The 15498-nt window shown below is 40.9% G+C and overlaps 1 protein-coding gene across 1 annotated transcript in view; it reads left to right on the top strand.

Moving 5' to 3' along the window:
- The window catches only part of Cpa6 (carboxypeptidase A6), a 186927-nt gene that overhangs the window by 125775 nt on the left and 45654 nt on the right, over positions 1 to 15498 (top strand). Inside the window, exons 7-8 of the mRNA XM_037206486.1 lie at positions 5654 to 5764; positions 6878 to 6968. Coding sequence (XP_037062381.1) covers positions 5654 to 5764; positions 6878 to 6968 — 202 coding nt within the window. The remainder of the gene's footprint in view (positions 1 to 5653; positions 5765 to 6877; positions 6969 to 15498) is intronic.

Genomic DNA, 15498 nt, shown 5'->3' with positions numbered 1-15498 from the left:
ATGATCACAACTAATAAATGAATTTATCAAAAATACAAAGGTAAAAGATACAAAATCAGCAACTCCTATACACAAATAATAACCTAGCTGAAAAAAAAAGTCACTTACAACAATATCATTAAAATAGAAACAAATGTAACTACAGAAGTAAAAGACTTATACCCTAAAAATTATAAAGTACCTATATAAGAAACTGAAGAAGATATAAGCATACAGAATATAAGCATATCTTCACAACTGAAGAAAGATAGCCTATGTTTGTGGATCAAAAAAATATTGATAAAAACACCCATACTGTGAAAAAACAACACAGAGATTTAACATAATATATAATATACGAAAATCTTGGTAGCACTCTCCACAGAAATAGAATAAAGACTTAAAATCCAAATGGTACCACAAAAAAAAACTGACTAGATAAGGCAATATTGAAAAGTTTGGAAGCAGCACATTTCCTGATTAAAAGTGACATTGCAATCTAGGCATGATGGTATGTTCCTATAATCCCAACACTCAAGAGGCTAAGTAAGAAAAGAGGGTTCCATGTTTGAAGCACTAGGGCTGGATAAATGGCTCAGAGGTAAAGGGTACATGTTGCTCTTTCAGAGGACCCAAGTTCAGTTCCTAGCATCCACATGGAGCTAACAACTACTAACTCACGTTCTAGGGGATCTAACACCCCCTTCTGGCCTCAGCAGGCACCAGGCACGCACATGGCACACATACGTACTTGCAGATGAAACCCACATATAAAATGAAAATAGATCAATCTTTTTAGAAACCAATTGTGACGCCTCTTGGGCTAGACAACAAGACTGTTTCAAGTTGTCTTTCAAAACTAATCAATTAGTAATCAATACAATAGCATAATGACACAAAAACAGAAACAAAGACCAATGAAACAGAATAAGAGTCCAGAAATGATACAAAGATTGAACTAATTTTCAACAAGGGTATCAAGAAAACCAATAGTCTCTTCAATAACTGATACTAGAGATAGTGGATTTTTATATGCAAATGATTGAATTGGACCATTGTATCCTGTATAAAAATCAACTTCATGGGCAAAAGACCTAAATCTAAAACCAGAAACCACAAAACTCCCAGAAGAAAACATGAAGGAAAAACTGCTTGCTATAACCTAGAGGTTATAGATATCACACCAAAAGCCCGGGTAATAAAATAAAAAGTATTACATCAAAATGGAAAGTTTCTGTGCAGCAAAGGAAACAGTCCACAACATGAAGCGTCAAACAGTGGACAGGGAAATTACATTTGTGAATGGTAAGTGGTTAACAACTAAAATACTTGTAAGGAGCTTTATGGGCTGGGGATGTATAGCTCAGTTGGTAAGGTACTTGGGTAGCACACACAAGGCCTTGGTATAATGCACAGCACCACATAAGCAAGGTATGGTCTTGCATAACAGCAATCCTAGCATTCAGGAGGCAGAGGCAGTAGGACCAGAAGGTCAAGGTCATCTTTGGCTGTGTGGAGCTTTTAAGGGCAGTTTTGTGGAGTGGTTTGAGGAGGTGTGGTGGTCCTGGAGGAATTGTGTCACTGGGTGAGGGCTTTCATGTTTCAGAAGTCTCAAGCCCTTCCCAGAGCACTCTCTCTCTGTCTTCTGCTTGTGGTTCAAGTTATGAGCTCTCAGCTTCAGCTCCAGCAGCCATGTCTGCTGCTTGCTGCCATACTTCCCTGCCAAGGTAGACTCTGATCTCCCGGACCCATAAGCCAATTAAAACCTTTCTTCTAAAAGCTGCCTTGGTCATTGTGTTTTATTACAGCAGTGGAAAAGTAACCAATCCAGCTTATTAAAGAAAATCAAGTTTCCAGTATTTGTACAGTAAAGACCTTAGTTAATAGAAATTTTGCTTATGTGTAGAAGTTCTATTGATGCCAGCTGGCCAACAAATTACTGTGAAGCCTTTTAAAAAGAGAATAATAAGACTTTGTTTTGTTTGTTTTTGAAACAGGGTCTGTAGCCCTAGCTAGCCTGGAACTTACTACATAGATAAGACATTCTCGCCTGATTTATTCACCTATTCCCACCTTCTGAGTGCTAGGATTTAAGATGTATGCCTGAAGGCCAATCCATGGGGCATTTTCTTGATTAATGATTGATGCATACAGGCCCAGCCCACTGTGGGTGGTGCCGTAGGAGAGCTGGTAATCTTAGGTTGTATACAGGCCATGAAGAGCAAGCCCAGAAGCTGTGTTCCATGCCTCTACTTCAGTTCCTGCCTCCAGGTTTATGCTTGAGTTTCTATCCTAACTAACCTTCAGCGATGGACTGTGCCATGGAAGTGAACAAACCCTTTTCTCCACAAGTTGATTTAGGTCAAGGTCTTTGTCACCTCAATAGACAGCAAACTAGAGGCAGGAGAATGGCCATTAATGTAACAGTGTGCAAATCTCATCTCGAATAAATCCTAGAGACCAGGTGTGGGAAACAGTCCATATCCTATCCTTTAACTTTTACTAAAAGGCCATATCTTATCTTAAGTGTTCCTACTACACAGGCATAATAAAGAGGGCAAGAGCAAGCTTTCTGAGGCCCTGGATATGTTTACAGCATGGATTATGGTAATGGTTTCACAAGGATAAACTTATTTCTAAATTAAGCAAACTGTATACATTAAATATGTACAACATTTGTATGTCAATCATACTTTAATAATGTGGAATTATTTTTAAGACATACTTTGAATTATACTTTTAGTATGGTTTAAAAAAAGTCAAATAGCCTAAATGGATATTAAATGAAAAGACTCCTTCCTACACACTGTGTCCTGGTCCAACTCCCCAGAGACAACCTTTGTTAGAAATCTCCTGTTTCTCGCAGATATTCCACACAGGGACAAGCAATTCTGTTCCATATAAATGGATTTTTAAATGTCTATTTTCTAGACCTGACTTAGTATACACTATGGTGTTCTATTTGAGTCCAAAATTATCATGCAAAGTCCTCAGGTGTGGCATCAAATGTAAGTAAAACCCAATCATAAGAACAGCTCAGTCACAAAAGAACAAGAGAACATGCCCTGCAAACACAAGGACCTACATTCAGTCCTCAGAACCTAAATTTTAAAAATGCTGCATTTATACATGGCACACACTTGTAATCCCAGTCCTCAGGAAGTGGAGACAGGTGGATCACTGTAGCTTACTAGCCAGCCAACCTAGCCTACTTGGCAAGTTCCAGGTCAGTAAGACCATGTCTTTGGGGAAAAAATGAGGTGGACAGCACCTGAGGAATGACACCCTTCATTGTCCTCTGACCTGTACATACGCATGCACCCAGGCACCTTCACAGACTTGAACGTACACACACAGAGAACAAGACCCCAAAGGAGCTACAATAAGATGACAAAGATGTGTCATCCACTAAACTTTTCAAGAGAAGTCAAGAGAGAATACTCTTCCTATGGTAAGTATGAAGGCTTGAAGCGGTCACCTCACAAGCATGTGACATGTAAATCATGTGTGGTATGATGTATCAGGGAAGGGCATTGTAGTTAATTATTTGGGCTAAAAGTAATGGAATCCAAAGTTAATATTCACATATACACTTATTCATATATTTACATTTATATTCATATGGATGCATCTAAGGTGCAGACCAGAGGAAAAGTACTTACTTAGTATGTACAAGGCCCCAGCTTTAATTTCCATCAACACACACACACACACACACACACACACACACACACACACACACACAATCTCTATACTTGTTACTTTTTTTCATAGCCCAAAAATTTAGCCAAAGCTGAAACACCCTAAGAAGTTGTTCACTTACTCTGCTTACCAGCTCTGCTGATAAACTGATATCAAGAGTTATCCTCCACCTGGGGCCATATTGGTATCTGAGGGCCACACTGCCTCAGTGGCCATGCTAACCTGAGTGGCCTACACTGCCACCTGGGGCAATGATGTCATCAAAGCCAGGGCTGCTGCCGAAGGTCATATCTGTGTCCATGGCCCTTTTGCAGCCAGGGTCTGTGTTGATGTCCATGGCTCCTATATCATTGAAGGCCATTTCTGAGTGGTCTGTGCTGCCACCTGGGCCCATGGTAACGTCTGGGCCCAGGCTGCTACCTAGGATCATGTCTGGGTCTGTAGTCCTACCACAGCTGGGGTCTGGGTTGATATCTGTGGCCCTTGGTAACACCAAAGACCACATGGATGCCCAGGCTCCAGGCTGCAACCTGTGGCCATGTTGGTGTCTGAGGGCCATGCCACCACCAGGGCCATGCTGATCTGGGTGGCCTGTACTGCCATTTGGGACCATGGTGTCATCCAGGCCCTGGCTGCTGCCTACCACCCTCTGGGTCAGTGGCCCAGCAGCAGCCAGGGTCTGAGTTGATGTCCATGGCTCCTGTTACCACTGAGGGCTGTGTGGATGTCAGCGGTCTGGACAGCCACCTGAGACCATGTTGGTGTCCAAGGGCCTTGTTCCTACAGGTACCATACTGATCCGGGTGGTCTGTGTTGCCACAGGAGCCCTGGTGACGTCCAGCCCGAGCTTCTGCTAAGAGCCATTTCTGGGTCCATGTTCCCGCTGCAGCTGTGATCTGTGATGATGTTCATGGCCCATAATGCCACAGGTGGTTATAGGGACCATGAATGTTGAAATCTGAGGTCCATGCTGAGCTGTACACCCCCTCACTGGCCCTGGAATAACTGGCCCTGCCCCTCACCGGACACTGCAGCAGGGGAGCTGGCCCCATCCCCTCATGGGAGAGCTGCCCCAATGCATGGGCCTAAGAGAGCTAGCTCTGCCCTTGCCCTAAGGAGGGTGGTCCTAGTGGCCCTGACTGATCAGCTTAGCTACCACCCTGGGTGGGACAACAGCAGGCTATCCCAGAGGAGTTTTGATGAGGGTCCAGTGATGATGGTGTGCCAGAGGCCTTAAACCAAACCAATGACTCATTGCTTTGAACATTTTGTGGGAGGGGCTGATTGGACAAAAGGGTATACTGTATGACACACTGCAGCTCCCAGGGCTACTAGGATGAATGAAGAGGTGTTGGAGAGATGGAGGATCAAGGTGGGGTTTTTTGTTTTGGTTTGGTTTGGTTTTTGTTTTGTTTAATTGACTTTAAGGGGGAATGCTGCAGGGGTGAGGGGAGGATCAGGAAGGACTGAATGGGATTGAAGTTCATGATGCGAAAGTCTCAAATAATCAATAAAGAATTATGTTATTTTAAAAAAAAGAGCACCATTTAGGGCTGTGAAGCAAGCTAGTCTTTCCTGGCTGATGGCCTGGGGGCCAATGTGTGATTATTTGAGATCTGGCTTAAGTTTTCTGTTGTTCATTTTGTTTTTCACTTAGCAGCTTTGTGTTAATAGAAAGTCCATTCACAAGAGGATTTGCCTGGGATTTCTGTAATAGAAGGATTTGCAACAACAACAAAAAAGTTATTATTGGTAATAAAATACCAATATTGATATTATTACCAGTAATATTGGTAATCAACAGTCTCATTCAGAGAAAAAAACAGAACACAGTTCACTTGGCTTACTACTTTTCAGTCTAGCATGTATGATCTTTCTCTGAACAAAAGGATTTCTCACACTTGTTTTTCCTTTAAACTCACTTTGTTATCCATCAATAAGGAAAATGATGGATGTCTCCTTTGTCTTTCAGGCCCTTCTGACCTATAAGACTGACCCAGCCATGAGAAAAATGTTGAATCATCTCTACTTCTATATCATGCCTGTGTTTAATGTCGATGGATACCATTTCAGCTGGACACATGTAAGTTGCTTTGCCTATACAATTGAGAATAGGGGACTGAATAGGTCATATAAAAGTGGTGAACCTAGCCAGGCAGCAGTGGCACACACCTTTAATCCAAGCACTTGGGAGGTAGAGACAGGCGGATCTCTATGAGTTCAAGGCCAGCCTGGGCTACAGAGTGAGTTACAGGAAAGGCACAAAGCTACTCAGGGAAAACCTGTCTTGAAAAACAAAAAAAAGTGATGAACCAAGAAAGGAGTTGGCTGATAAGCCCACTAATGGGCTCAAGAGACATGAGAGGCTTCCTCCTCAATCATTTTATAATTTGCTTTTGCATAAGATTTCACAGAAATAAAGATCTCTCTTTCCAAATAAATTATTTTTAATAATTTATTTATAATAAATTATTATAAATTATTAAAAATCACAGGCATCACCTAACCTATTCAATTTGCCTGTAAAGATAAGCCAAAGGAGATGGAGGTGAAAAGAACCAAAATATGTTGTATCAAATTGTCTAAGAAAAAAAAAAGGCCAAAAATATAGGAGACACTAAGATGGTGTCAGAAAGCAGAGTACGAACCTGGGTCAGGGCTAATCCTCACCTCTGTCTTCTCCTAAGCTGGTCTGTGCATAGAGGAACTCACCCCAAAGTGATGTGGTACCTCTACCCACCAGGCAACAAAAATACATATGAATATCCTTTTGTGGTGACTAGTTTTAACTCTCAACTTAACATAATCTAGAATCACCTGGAATCTAATCAGGCTGGCCCGTAGGCACATCTGTGGAGGATTGCATGGATTGTTAATTCATTTAGGAAGACCTAGCCCATTGTGGGTAGTACCATTTCATGAACTGGGCTCTGAACCTTACAAGAGAAGAGAAAGCTAAATGCCAAACAAGCAAGCAAGGATGAGTTTATTCTATTTGCTCAATGAGACTAGCTGCTTGAATTCCTGTCTTGATTTCCCCCAAAATGATAGACTGCAGCCTGGAACTGTAATCCAAGCAAACCCTTTCTCCTCCAAGTTTCCTTTCGTCAGGGTATTTTCAGTCACAGCAGTTGAAATGAAACTAGAACACCTTTTAAGTACCTTGTTCTCTGCCTGATGTTTTAATCATGTCTAGGATCGATTCTGGAGAAAGACAAGGTCAAGAAATGCTAGGTTTCGCTGCCGTGGAGTTGATGCCAATCGAAACTGGAAAGTGAAATGGTGTGGTAAGTGTGAAGTGACGGGATATCAGAACCTTGGTGTGGTTAGTGTGAAGTGACGGGGTATCAGAACCTTGGTGTGGCAAGTGTGAAGTGACGGGGTATCAGAACCTTGGTGTGGCAAGTGTGAAATGACGGGGTATCAGAACCTTGGTGTGGTTAGTGTGAAGTGACGGGGTATCAGAACCTTGGTGTGGCAAGTGTGAAGTGACGGGGTATCAGAACCTAGGACCCCACTGGTACCCCTCTACAAAATGATGGGTCTGGAAGGACTCCACTAGGAGACTGATGCAATCATGTGTGAAATCCCCACAAAGACATAGATTAAGGCTGGAGGTATGGCTCAGAAGGGGAAACTCTGGTTGGATTTTTAAGCACCACAAGTATAAATAAATAAGTGAAAAAATGAAAAGACATGGGTAAGAACACTATTGCTATAGTTTTCAAAAGAATTTTTTTAAAAAAATGCTTTTTTAATATGCAAAAAAACCCAAGTTTTAAATTTGTCGACCTGATCCTGAAAATTTGCCTTGCCCAGCTTTAATACAAGGGGAGGAGCTTAGTTTTGCTGCAACTTGATATGCCGTGCTTTATTGATACCCATGGGAGGCCTGCCCTTTATTGATATCCATGGGAAGCCTGCCCTTTATTGATATCCATGGGAGGCCTGCCCTTTTCTGAATAGGAACAGAGGAGGAGGGGTGAGGGAGGGGAGGGACAGGTAGAAGAGGAGGGAGGGGAGACTAAGGTTGGGATGTGAAGTAAATAAGTAGATATTTTTATAAATTTAGACACAGATAAAAGCAGAAAACTGAGAAGTAGTTGCCATTCATAGACCTAAACTAGCAACTCCAGGTTCACTGTGGGAACTGGTTCAGTGTTTCCATACATGCCATCAGAGCGACACTGATCCTGAAGGAACTTAGACAAGTGGAATGCCTAACTCACTTCCAATCTGCCCAGCGACCTGAACACCCAGTTAGCTCCTGAGCCTTGAACCAACTGGTGAGACACTTCCTTTCTTCATGTGATATAAGCAATTTTGTTTACATCTGTGAAGAAGAGAATGCATTGTATGAATACAGTGTGGTATTATACATGTCTTTTTGGATCTGCAAATTATTTTCTCCAAAATACACTAAGTCAGTGTGTTCATGGTAATTCTCTCTGAATATTTGTAACATCCCTCCCTAATTTAACCTCCAGGGACTTTTCAAAGATGATTACTGTGTCATGAGGATGGAACCCTCAGGAATGGCCCTTATAAAAGAGGCCAAAGGAATGTGATGTCCCTTTCTTCCATGTAAAGATACAACTATAAGGTTACAACTATGAGAAAATTGGTCCTCACCAGATACTGAAATATCTAATACCTTGATCTTAAACCCTCTATCCTCTAGAACTTTGAGCCACAAATTTCTATTTATAAATTACCTAATTTGGTATATTTTGCTCTAGCACCAGAATATACTTAGATATTCCCTCAATCCTCTAATTAAAAAAAGTGTGTGTGTGTGTGTGTGTGTGTGTGTGTGTGTGTGTGTGTGTGTGTGAGTGTGAGCATATACGCATATGTGTGTGAGAGTGCATGTTCCTATATGCACACTGGGGCCAGAAGAAGTCATTAGATGCCCTCCTCTGCGACTCTCTCAGAACATGGGGATTATGTTATCTTGGCCAGGCTAGAAGTTAGGAAGCCCCAGCAATGTGCCTGCCTCTACCCTTTCCTGGAGCTGGTTTATTGTGTGAGGGCTGGAATATCCACTCCAGTCCCCATGCTTGCTCGGCAAGCACTCTTGACTTGTATGGAGACATTTCTCCAGCCTGTGATACTTTCTAAAATCCCCTTTCCATTTTCTCTGGTGGAGGCAGTCATGGTCTCAAAACGCCATGAACGTTCCACTAGTTAGCAGTAGTTAGTAAGTGCCTGTATCCACACGTGCATCACATGTGTGCCACGGTCTTCTCAGTACACAGGAAAATGAGCTGAGTAGCAGGCAGGCAGCTCTGCCGAGGTAACATTAGAATGTTGATTATATTCAGTTACAATGAAAGGGGAGCCTTGCTGCTTGCTGTTCTTTCTGAACCCAGCATGTTTCCTTCATACATATTCCTTCTTGATTTCTGTGTTTCCACTGCAGTCTCTACTAGAACTCTTTTGATCCTTCCCAATGTTTTTTAACCATTGATTTTTTTTTTTTTCTGTGATTCAACACTCAGGACATAGAAAGGATTATATCAAACTTTACTTGCAAAATAGACTGGTATAAATAATGTACAAATGTAGGCAGCCAGGCTAGGACCATCTATCAGTCCTTGGATCTCTACAGTGAATTCGGGTGATCTGAAAACAAGGATGTGCAGACTGCTTCCCTCTCAGCCGTAGGTCTATCCCACTATAGCTCTGAGCTTAATTAATGAGACAGGGAGCCACGCTGAGGGAACTACTGTAAGATCATGAGTATGAAGTAAGTATGAGCTCCCTGAATAAACTCCAAATGAGCATCCATAACACAAATACCCAGAACCAGTGAAAACACTACAGAGTCAATATCAAGCTGAAAATACAACTGTTTCTTTTTCCCTAAGCCAGTGAGTCTCAGGTGTAAAGAGCAGAATATAAAACTGCTTCTTCCTGTGAAAACCCCAAAGACTCCCATATGGTAGTGGTTATGCTTTACGGCAGTGGAGTGGAGAAAACAGCTCAGAGAGAACATGTGGCAGTGGGCACACCTTTCCAATGCTTCCCAGCCCTCCAGGGGGACCCTTTGAGCCCTGAAACGAATACTACTCTGAAAGACCAGCAGAGGGACATGTGAAGGAGTGCTGCAAACTGGGAGTCCCTGCAAACATTTCCAGCGTTCTTGAGCATATTTCTCTCCCACAATCCCTGTGCTTCTGTCTTTCCTCTGCGAACTCTCTTTGGGGTATGTCATGAGCACTGGTCTTCCCAAATTGGAACAAATCCAGAAGTAAGGCAAAGCTTTAACCCCTGAAAAACCAAGTGTTCATAAACTTGAATTACTATTTAGAAAAACCTACAGAACAGGAGAATATGATTACAAAACATATTTCTAACAAGGAACTTACATGTGCTATGGGGACTCATATCTGTAATATAGGAATTAGTGTAATATACAAGACTCAGATCTATAATATAAAGACTTGTGCCTATATAATGTAAGGACTTGTATCTATAATATAGACTTGTTATCTATAAAATAGAAACTTATATTTATAATATAGGACTTATATCTATAATACAAAAACTTATATATAAAATATAGTGCTAGTATCTATAATATGGGACTCCTATCTATAATATGGGAACTTATATAGATAATGCAGAGATTTGTATCTCTAAGGATTCATACCTATAATATAGGAGTCGTGTCTATAAAAGGGTTCTCACTGCATGACAACCCAGTTTAAAAACATATATAAATTATTTAAGCAGATAATTATTAAAAGAAGATGTTTCAATGGACAATAGCATCTGAATATATCCTCAAAAATGTATATCAAAACTATACCAGGGTACCACGTCACATACACTAAGATAGATAATAAAATAGATAGTAAGTGTTAGTGAGGCTAGGAAAAGCCTGAAGCTTTCAAACTTGCTAGTGTGGAGTGAAATGCAGTCATTTTGGAAACAGTTTAGTATTTCTACCAAAATTTAATATCAAGCTACCATATGACATGGCATTTCTACCCAAGAGAAATGAAAATGTCAAAATGAATGTCCATAGCAGCAGTGTAAGCAAAAAATGGCGAGAACCTAGTGTCTACCAACTGATGAATAGGTAAGCCAAATATTTCCATGGAGGAAGGACCATTATTCTCTGTCAGGATTCCTAAGTATGTAGCTGAAAGAGACTCCTGTAACAAAAGACAGATTAATGAAGTCAACATGAGACTCCCATTGGCTAGGACAAACCCTAAGCAAAGATAAGGCAGTACTCTGGCCCACTCGGCATCATCGACCAAGAACAACAGACTGTGGAGATCTACTAACATGAGCGGAACTAGAGATCAGTGTGTTAAATGAAACTCTGAAAGATGAACACATTTCCAGTCTTTTGTAGATCAAATTTAAAAATCAACATTCAGCAGGGAAGTAGCAAGACAAAGGAAATCATGCTTGGGCTGAAAGTAGGAAAGAGCTGGGGAATTAGCAGTGGGAAGGCCTGGTTAGTAAGTTGGTTATATAAGTTCCCCTTTTCGGACTCCCAAGATAAGGGCCCACAGGCATCTCCAGTGATGTTTCTGTCATTTCGGGGGGGGGGGGGAGAAGGGGGGTACATCTTTGTGAATATATGTCTTGCTCTTAGGCAAACAAGAAGGAGAGGTCTTTTCTGCCTCCCCTCCTTAAGTGTCTTTACTCAACAACTCTTCAGATTCAGAGGAGGCATATTCTGGGCTCTTTTGCCATGGTGAACTATTTTTTTGGAGAGGCAATAAAAAGAAATGAAGTACTGACATGTGCTTCAATGTAGATGAGCCTGGAAAACATGGTGCTAAGTGAAATAAACAACTCACCAAAGGCTAATTACCATAGCATTGATAAGAAGTACTCAGAATAGGCAAACCTATAGAAACAGAATAGATAAGGGATTGCCAAAAGCTGGCATGAGGAGAAACATGAGGATGACTCCCATTGGGTCAATGGTTTTATTTTTGAGATGATGGAAATATTTTGAAATCCAATAGAGGTGGTGATTGTGAATGGAGTAGAAGCCATTGAATTGTCCACCGTTAAGTAGTTAGTTTTATGGCACACGAGCTATAGCTATTATAAAAGGAACAATGACACTCATAAAATATTTCTTAGCTTCTATTGAGGAACACTTAGACATCTATTTAAATATAGTCTCTCTTTAGAATATTCATTTACCTAGCGTTATAAACTTAAGCCTAAGATGGAGATAATTGTGGGTTTTTGGTTTTTTTTTTAGAATTTATTGGTATGTGTTCTATCAAAAAAAAAAGACCTCTTTTGGATATGCAGATGTCTTTTTATTTAAAAAATTGATATGCAAATATTTTGATAGATCATCTGGGGTGAGGGGAGAAACCTCTACAGGCTGGTGGCCTCTATCCAACGCCTGGGAAATGACAATAGAAGCCGCTGGCTGGAATTTAAGAATCTGGAGTACAGTGATTTGGAAAGTGATGTCATAAGGGGTTTGCTCCCCATTGGTTGCTAACATTTATTAAGGATACCTCATATGATAAATGTGTGACATGAACGTCTCATTGGTAGATAGCATCATACTGTGTCACTAAAGACAAAACTAAGAAAGAAGTTGGGAAACTTGCTCAGGAGAACCCATGAGTTGAGCCACGATGGGAAGTCAAGTCTGTGTGTCGCCTGTGTTCCTGTTTGTAACCACAGGTCTGACCCCCTTAGGGATTGATCAGCTTGCCAGAAATGGTCACCATGACTCTAGTGCATAATTAGTTAGATAATGGGCATCTCTGAAGGAATACTTCAGGTTTCAAAAGAATAATAGAATTGCTTTGTCCAAAATTTTAAGACATACAAGAGAGATTGCAAATGTGTGATAAAAAAGAAAAATATATATTTCCCCCATTGCTATGAAATGCCTTGGGCCATCCCACGCCAGTTGTTTTCATCTACAAGCCCATGTAAAATTTGCAATGTGGTGATAAATTCTCCAAGGAGGAGTGTGTTGTTTTGTTTCCCTAGCCAAGACTAGCACCTTCCCATGCGGAAGGTATTTTTCTAACTACACTTTCATCAAAGGTGTGGCCCTATGTGGTCCTGAGGGTCTGTCAGGCTTTATCCCTGACTCCTATACCTGAGGATTCTAATCTGATCTGTTTCCCATATAACACCAGTAGAGCCAGCCTATGGGTGGGAGGATCAGCAAACAACCCACACCTGCCTTCGGCTTTTCTTGTTTTTGAGACCCTTCTTGCATATTTAAATTGATATTTTGATTACTTAGATGTGTTTATAGCCAGAGATTTTTGTCAACATACTTGTCACAATTCTGTCATATTACCAGAAAATCCAGCTATCATTTTCTTTTACCTAAACACAATTAGAATTAAATTGTCCCTGCATGCAGATGATTTCAGGACCTTTTATCATTATTCTAATCATGTCTAAAGTAACCTTACCTGCCTCTAATCATGTAGAACAAACCAGTAGGAGACCACTTTCTTCTTTGCTGTCTCCTACAAGCAACAAAATTCTAAGAAAAATATCAGAGATTTTAGAGAGGACTTGGTGTTCCTGCCGGAAACCTGAGTTCTGTTCTCAGCATCCACATGGGGTGGCTCATAACTCCCTGTAAGTCCCGCTCCAAGGGATGTACTGCCCTCTTCTGGCTACCGCGGGTACCCATCCACAAGCAGCATCTTTCCCTACTGTTTCCTACCATTCTACTTGTTCTTTTAAAATCATTATCTCTTTGAAACGTTAAGCGACTGTTACTCTGTCTCAGTTGCATTCCTTGACTCCCTGAGGTGTTATTAATTCCTTTCAATGCTCCTGCAATTTAGCAAACTTAAACACATTTTTTTGCAAACTTAATTCTTTCTTCATAAGCAAAACTGAAAAGAAAAAAAGCTTTGTTTCCAAAGTTTAAAGGAAAAACAAAAACAAAGCTTTCATTTTCTTCTCCTCCTAGTCACACACAGTTTTCCGGCCACATCATGAACAAGAGCTGTTTTCTCTCTTGTGAAGTTGCTCTGATGTTCTTTTTTCTAATCTAGTAATTGATTTTGTGCAAAAATCAGTTCACCTCCATAGTTTATAATCCACACTCCTTATTAATGACCTGCCCAGTTACTTTATAAAATGACCTTCTGACGAACACAGATAGTAAATGATGTTTGGTACTAATGATATTTGGTATACACAAATGTTCGTTTCTCTGATCAGTCATATGGGTAAACATGTTAAGTAATATCATCCATTCTGGCATTATGAATAAGCACCTTGGCTGAAGTGTGTGATGGGATGATGGCGAGGTCTGACAATCACAGGGACGACACCATACTTACTTACTGCGAAGTAAGGCCATACTTCGCAGGGCAGCACAGAAGGTGACGGAATCTCTCTTTGGGCCTTTGGGACACTGGGCTTGGAACTCATTTTTAAGTGCAGTGAATTTTACTGCCTCTGTTTTAGCTGGTGACTCTCCCGAACTGCTCAGTCTTCAGGGGGCCTTGACTGCTGCCTTGAGCAGAGTAAGGATTTTGGGTTGTGGGGGGGGGGGGGTTCTTGTTGTTTTGTTTTGTTTCTTGTTTTTGTTTTTTGGGTTTTTTGGGGTTTTTTTGTTTTTGTTTTTGTTTTGTTTTTTTTTTTTGCTTTTGTCAACTAATCCCTTTCCTGCCTGCCTTACCAGCTGCTTGTCAGCCCCGACATGTCTGATTGCTTCAGAAACAAGTCACACCTCTCACTGTCTTCCTGCCACCTCAGCGGCACCTGAGAAGTCATGTTTATTTCTTTTTAACACTTCATAAACATTACAGTATTATGTTCCTTCTGCATCACTGTTACTCAATATTTTCTGATTCCTGATTCCTTTTCATGTATATACTTATTTTAATCTAAACTCTTTGAAGTAACTATTCTATTATTTTTTTTAATATTGGTCGATGTAACCCCAGATACTTGGTATACACAAATATCAGTGTACTTAGAAAGCTAAGCCAGAAGCATCAGGAATTCTAGGCCAGCCTGGGCTATGTAGTGATATCCTGTCTCAAACACTAAAGAAAGAAGTTGGCCACATTTGTTGGTACACTCCAGTAATCCCAACACTTGGGAGATTAAGCAGGGAGGGTTGTAAGATCAAGGCCAGCCTGGGCTAAATAGAGAGATATGTCTCTGATAAAATAAAACAATAACAAAAACATCTCACAATACCATGTACAATGAATATATAGAGTGAAAAAATTAAGAACCTCTCAAAATGCCACGCAGCTGTGGGTTAACAATAATGTTCTCACCTTCTTAAATTTGTTTTTTTTTGTCATGTGCCGATGGCAGCTGAAATGTATCACCTCACCTTCCTGCTGTCATGCACAGTACCTGAGCACACTGCAGAACTCTAGAGCATCGAAGTCAGAAGTCGAGAAAAAGATGGCATGTGACTGTTTAAGATTTTTTTAATATAAGAAGATTTTATTTTATAAGATGAGGAAAAAATACCAAGAACATTTCCTATAGTAACCCCCACAGAGCTTATCAGGCAGATGACTGAATTAGTGCGTTTGTTTATTCAGCTACTATTTATTGAGCGGGTTGTGGAGGAGACAGCAATGAATAAAATAAACTAGGTCAGGCTGTGATAGGTGGTCTGAAAGAAACCACACAGCAGGGAAATGCTAAGAAGTTGCTCCTGGTGGGGTTGGTTAGCTATCTGAGGTAAGATAGCAAGGCCTAGGCTGGTGACACAGGAGAGTGGAGGTGTCTGGGGAAAGGGCCATGCAGACAGCTGGGACAGTAAAGTCTCCAGTTTGGGAAGAGCTTCAAGATGCTTAGACAGAGAGGCAG

Source organism: Peromyscus leucopus, chromosome 5 (genome assembly GCF_004664715.2).
Source record: "Peromyscus leucopus breed LL Stock chromosome 5, UCI_PerLeu_2.1, whole genome shotgun sequence".
Taxonomy (NCBI): domain Eukaryota; kingdom Metazoa; phylum Chordata; class Mammalia; order Rodentia; family Cricetidae; genus Peromyscus; species Peromyscus leucopus.
This window is presented reverse-complemented; position numbering and strand designations above follow the sequence as displayed.